Raw genomic sequence first — 6,671 nt, forward strand, 5'->3', positions numbered from 1 at the left:
AGGGAGGCTCAGCAGGCGGGGGGAGGGGGTACTGGTCTTGGAGCTGCCACACCCACTGAGTGACCTTCAACAAGCCACCCCACCCTGTTGAGCCTGGGTTTCCCTATCAGGAATCCAACCATCACTCTCTCCCTCAGCAAGGCCACACACACCCATGCAGGCTTTCCAAAGACCAGCGGAAGGAGAAAGACTGGGGAGGGGGACGCATGCACCAAGGGGAGAGGTGTTTAAGACGATGTCTGTGCCAGGGAAGGAGTAGGTACACAGCTCCAGAATGATTTGCTTTCTAAAATGAATTTTACTTTTTCAAAGGAGGTACTAGAACATTCCTTAAAAAAAAAAGCTAGTGTACCAGCTGCATACAAAATACAAGTAGGAACAAAAGTCCTATTTACATCAGACTGTTCAGGCGTTACTCTCATGAGGCACTTCACTGAGCACTGACTGAATGCCCCAAACCTGCTACATCATGTGGGAGAAATAACCAGTAGGGGCAGGATGGTCCAATGGTTAGGAATGGGCCCCAGCCTGCGTGCAGGTGAGCCCAGCTCTGCCCAGTGCCTGCCTAATGCATTCAGCCCCACAATGTGAACTCAATCTCACCATCATGAGAGAAATGCAAATCAAAAGTATCCTTTCTCGCCCTGGCTGGTGTGGCTCAGTGGGTTGGGCGTTGTCCCAGGCACCAAAAGGTTGCTGGTTCGATTCCCAGTCAGGGCACATGCCCAAGTTGCAGGCTCAATCCCCAGTGGGGAGCATGAAGAAGGCAGCCAACTGATGTTTCTCTCCCATCAATGTTCTATCTCTCTTGCCCTCTCCCTTTCTATCTCTCTAAAAATAAAAATAAAATAAAAACAATGCTGTCCAGTCCTGTCTCAGTGGTTAGAGCGTTGGCCCCTACACTGAAGGACATGGGTTCGATTCCCAGTCAAGAGCACGCTCTCGCTCTCTCTCCCCCCCATCCCTCCTTTCCACTCTCTAAAAATCAATGTCCTCAGGTGAGGATACACTGTCCACTGCGCGGGGCAGGGTGTGAGTATCAGCACTCACTCACCTGGCAGCAAGCACCCAGGAGGCAATGGGACAGGCACTCACTGGCCTCGCACTGTCTACACATGCAGAATCAACCACAGGACAAGAAGTATGGTCCAGCCCTAGCCGGGTTGGCTCAGTGGATAGAGCGTCAGCCTACAGACTGAAGGGTCCCAGGTTCGATTCCAGTCAAGGACACATGCCCAGGTTGTTGGTTCAGTCCCCAGTGAGGGGCGTGCAGGAGGCAGCCGATCAATGATTCTCATCATTGATGTTTCTATCTCTCTCTCTCCCTCTCCCTTCCTCTCTGAAATCAATTAAAAAAAAAAAAACAGAATTGGGACCCGGGGCAGCTGTGGAATGTTTGCAGCCAGGAGAGATGGGCTTGTTTTCATCAGGAAGGTGAGGTGGCAGACAGAGGCAACTGCCTTTGAAAGAAGAGTTTATTACCTACGTTTCCTAAGACCGTGGTCGGCAAACCGCGGCTCGCGAGCCACATGCCTTTGTGTGGACAGAACACCTATGGACAGGGACTGCCAAGAGCCAGGTCCCTGAGTGATCGGAATCGAGAACAAGAAGGAAACTGACTTCTCATTGTGTACTTTGAGTCCTTTGATTTTCTTTTAACATGTGCATGTATTAATATTCAAAGTGATAAAGAAAACAGTAACTGTTAGCTGATAATAATAACGTGAGTGCTCATGGAGACTCTTGGCATTTTCAGGAACCCCAACACAAACTCTTCTTGAATCCTCAAAATGAAAGTAGCATCTTGCATTAACATCTAATTTTCTCTAGTTCCCCATCTATTAAACAGGTGAGGACAGCACCCCTACCTCTGGGGTGCTGGAAGATTCAGAGGGGTCTCGTCTGAAAGGAGAAGACAAAGGGGTGGGTAGCCCCTCCTTAACCGTGCCTGCTGGGCCCGCACACCCATACGCTTCCAGGGGGCTGGAAGATTCAGAGGGGTCTCGTCTGAAAGAAGACATGAGGGTAGCTCCTCCTTAACCGTGCCTGCTGGGCCCGCACACCCATACCGCCCACACCCAGCAGGATGATCAGTAAGCATCCATATGGACTTCAGGGTCGCTCACACGCTGCCCAAACCAGAACACTAAGTCTACAAATGCCAACGACCCTGGAATAGAGGCATCCATGGGCAGAAGCCCATTCACCCACTCCCCCAGGTCACCAACAACAGAAAACGGATAGCAGCAAGCACCGTTTAGAGAGGTCCGGGCATCCCACATGTCCGCACTGACCCCTTTAATGCACACGACATCCCCAGACTAAGTACTGTTATCATCCTCACTTTACAGAGGAAACCGAGGCACCAAGGGGTTAAGTCACATGCCCAGGGCTGCAGGTGGAGCCAGGCCTGGGGCCCAGGCAGGCTCATCAACAGACAACAGTGTCTACCCAGTTCCCTCCGGGAGCTGTGGAACGTGTTTATCTGCAAGGCTGCGTTATGACAGTCCCCATGCATTGCTGCAAAGGAAACCTAAGTCCTCCTCCCACCCCACACCCCCTCAATGATGCCAAGGCCAGACAGTAAGACAAACAGACCAGCATCATTTAATCCTGGAAAAGATCCGCCTTCCTCCCCCCTAAGAATCTCCCGGAAGCATTCCTGCTAAGAACGGTAAGCCATCCCCACAGAAAGGGACCTTGCGACAACCCCTTGTGAAGGAATGCAGGCCCTGAGGGGAAGGGACACTGGCACCCCAAGCTCCCTGGGGTGCCTCCCAGGCCGGGTTACTGTTAACACCACACTCAGGGCTCCCGGAGGGCAGGGGCTCCATCCCACTGCCCCACCCACTGCCTCGGTGAACTCCAGCTGCAATAGAGTGCCGGCCACATTCCTTCTGGGGAACTGTGTGAAGGGTCCCCATGGGAAAGCCGGCATCAATAACATGGTTTGAGGTGCACCAGAAACTTATTATTTCCTGCGAGCTAGTCAGCCCAGCTGCCTCCGAGTTCCTCCAGGACGAGGACCTCACAGACGTCTGCTTTTGGAGCCTCCAGGAGGCCCAGGCTAACTGGGCAGAGAAGAGACACACCAGGAAGCCACGTTCTCAGGTGCAGAGGCCTCACGGCTGGGCTCAGGGAAGCCCACTGGCTGTACAAAGTCCCTGACACTCCCCGAGCCTCAGTGTCCTCCCCCTCCATCCCTGGGCTGCTGGGCTTCGGATGAAGTGAGATAAGGAAGCTAGAAGGACCACATTAAAGTCGGCGAATATTACAGCACGGACGGGCCAAGGTTCACCCACATTTTACACCGCAATGCTCCATAAAGTCACGTGCCTTTTCACCACCCGCTGCAACACAGCTTCCGCCACGGGACACAGAAGAGTGGGAAGGCAAGAAGGCGCCGGAGGAGAGACAGAAAACACAGGAGCCAGCATTTCCAAATGGGGCACTGTGGAGATCTAAAACAAAAATCACCCAGCAATCCCAACCAACAGCTCTACCTCTTTGCTGTCCCTCTGCACTCCCTCTGGGCATGCTGAGAAAGCCACAAAGTGGGTGTGAGGAAGCAGCAAGCTGCTCCTGAGTTAGGGGGAAGAGGGTAGAAGAGAACAAACCAGGTCCCCAGGGAGAGGGGAAGAACCAGCCGAGGCACAGGAACACACAGCTTCACTAAAAACAAGCTGAGTCAAAGGCCCATCTGCTGACTTGTCAGAGGGCCCGCCTATCAAGGGGCAGCGCGGGTGGGCCCTTATGTTTACCTAAGGTGTCCCAGCAGGACCAAGCTCCAAATGCCTACTGATGCCATCCATGTGCAACGCCCCCTCGGAGAAGAGGCATTACACCTGCCAAGGGCACGACTCAGCCTTGCAAGGAAGGGTCCCCAGGACAAAATGGCAGTCTCTGGACGCCTGTGAACATAACAAGGACAGTAACTCCTCCTTACTGCCGGAGGTGCCCAAAGAGAAAGGGCTGGCTTTCTGTGTGGGCCTCAAGGTCACCAGATTGGATCCACTCTAGAAGTTAAAGGAAAGAAGAAAGTATGGAACCGGCCGCTCCCTCATGCCTGTTTCCCCATCTGTAAAACAAAGGGCTGGATGAGACGCTCTCCAACATCCCTTTCTGCTCACAGATTTTTACAAGGCCTGACGTTCAACTAAACAACCCATCCCGGTCTGCTCGGGTCAGCCTCTCCGGCGCTGACACTGCCCCAAACATTCAGAGCAGAGCCCCCAGTCATTTGCAAAGATCTCTGGACTTTTTCATTGGGAAAGTCAGAGACAATTCATCATCCATCAAAACAGGAGCGCTGGACCCCCAGATCGTGAATGTCCAAAACGCGGCACTGTCCATCCACATCACCGGTGGGACCACTAAACTCTCACCAGCACCCCCACCAAACACAACAGCAGCCAAGAACTCCGCCACCCTCTCCAGGGTGAGAGCATTTTGCACCCAGTTTAGAAATGTGGCCGCCAGGGGGCGCTGCTCTGAAAATAATAAAGGCGAGGGGGGGGTACTATTTTTAATGTTTTCTTTTCCTTCTTAAGCTTCAATGACGAAATATCTAAAGGGTAGCTAATGAAAACAAAAAGCAGCCTGAGATTCTAGAATGGCCTAGACCAGTGGTCGGCAAACTGCGGCTCGGCAAACTGCGGCTCGGGAGCCACATGCGGCTCGGGAGCCGCAGTTGGCCGACCACTGGCCTAGACACTTTCTTTCTTCTCCCCGAAGACATTATTGTGGCCGCAAGGCAACTCAACTTTAAGGGCAACACCCCTTCCAGAGAAATTAACACTCCACAATGGATTTCCCCCAGAAGGGTTGACATCATAGCTTGCCCTAAACTCCCTGTTTAAAGGCAGGGGGTCCACAGGAAGGAAAAGCCAATCTGCAAGTCTAGAAGGAGGACCTAGCCGCCGGTCTCGGCTAGAACTGTTTCATGAGAGCCTCCTAGTTACTGAGCAAAATATCCCAACCAGATGACAAGCCTCCTGGCTTAGCTACAGACAGGGGAGGACACTAATACGGCCAGACCGCAGGCAAAAGGGTGCAAGGTCTTAACTGGGATTTCCCAAGTTTTAGATGACTGCAGGGGGAGCTCCGGCACCTCACGCCAGAACGACACTTCAGGAACACATCAACAGGGCTGCTCCACATCTCTTCAGTGCCTAGAGCACATTTTGCTGTCCCACAGGTACAACGTTAACGTTCAAAGTGCCCTTTTCTAACGTTCCAGAAGTCCTCAGACCCATTCTCAAAACCCTGACTTCCAGTTCCTCCTGATTTCCTTCTGTATTCAGCATGTCCTACTGACCCTGGAAAGCCTGCTTGCTCCTGGGGAAGCGGGCCTGAAAGAGGGAAGCCAACTCCATGCCCAGACCCAGGATGCAGACCCAGGAGCTGCTTGTGCTATGTAGAGGGCGCCCCTCTGGCTGCTGGGAGAAGAGCGCCTGCAGGGCGCTGGCCTGGGGCAAAGGAGCAGCAGGCCCTTGGGACAGGCATGAGGGGCAGAGGCGCTGGGAGCCCCGCTAGCTCTGACTGGCCACTCGCTCCTCCTATCAGGAGATAAGAAATCATACTTGTTCCATTCTTCGTGATGTCTGGGCACCCAGCAGGTATGAAAATGCAAGTAGGGCCCATTTTCAAGAATCAGATCTATCAACTGGAGACGCTGCATAACAAAAGGTTTCCACCTAGAGTTTGCAAAAGGCTTGTGGAACCGAGTTATCTTATATCTTAGGCTTTCTCGGAGAACGGGATTCCACTCTCAGCTTCTCAAAGGCAAAGCTACCAACGTGCGGCGAGGTGAGGCACACCTGCCCCCAACACTGGATGTTTCTGTAAGGGACTGAGAATGCCATCTTATTAAAACACTTGGGTCTCCACCACTGAGCACCAGCATTGAGGGTTGGGGGTGGGGGGTGGGGAGAGACAAGTAGAGGAGAGCCATCCTCTACCACATGCATTTACCCAGCACCAGCCACTCCCTAGTTCTGGGACCCCCGGCCTGGTACCACGGTACCCCACCTCTCTGCGGATGGATCCCCCTTCTCAGACACGTGGCCCGGAATCACCACCCGGCCCATCCTCCAGGCTGGTGCGAGGCTCTATTAAATGAGACAGCAGATCACCGCATACGTGCCGTGCCGAGTACCACCGCCCGCTTCACATCGGCTTGTCCCGGTGGCGCGCAATGTCAGCTTCACGAGCCGCACTCGCGGGGCACATAGTAGGTGGCCCGCAAACATGCGAACACTGGGTGCCCTTCTCCACGAAGAGAAGGGAACGGAACGGCAGAAGAAAAACACTCCCGTCCAAAGTAACCTCCAGCCACGGGCGGAGCTCGGATCCCCCGATTTCCCGGGTCTCACCACCACCGTTAGCAGCGCTCCCACCGAGCCCCGGGCGGCCGGAGGCGTCCCCACCCGGGTCCCAGTGCACCTGAGAGCCCGGGTCGGTGCCGCCCCGCTCAAAAAAAAACTCCCACGGAGCCGCCGGGGCAGAGCCGGGAACCCCCGGGCGCCGGAGCCCCGCTCCCTCCTTACCTGCACAGCTCGGCGAAGGCCTGGAAATTGAGCTTCTTGATCTTCTTCTCGCTCAGCCAGTAGCCAACTCTCTTCCCCTTCAGAAAGGTCTGCATCTTCCTCCGCGGGCGGGGAGCTGGGGTC

The 6,671-nt window shown here is 54.2% G+C and overlaps 1 protein-coding gene across 1 annotated transcript in view; it reads right to left on the reverse strand.

Annotated features, from left to right (window-relative positions):
* Positions 1–6,665, reverse strand: part of ITPK1 (inositol-tetrakisphosphate 1-kinase) — a 136,387-nt gene extending 129,722 nt beyond the window's left edge. The window contains exon 1 of the mRNA XM_005877883.2: positions 6,549–6,665. Within this exon, the coding sequence (XP_005877945.1) occupies positions 6,549–6,643 (95 nt within the window). The 5' untranslated portion in view covers positions 6,644–6,665. The remainder of the gene's footprint in view (positions 1–6,548) is intronic.
* Positions 6,666–6,671: the final 6 nt, after the last annotated feature.

This window comes from Myotis brandtii, unplaced genomic scaffold (genome assembly GCF_000412655.1).
Source record: "Myotis brandtii unplaced genomic scaffold, ASM41265v1 scaffold535, whole genome shotgun sequence".
Taxonomy (NCBI): Eukaryota; Metazoa; Chordata; class Mammalia; order Chiroptera; family Vespertilionidae; genus Myotis; species Myotis brandtii.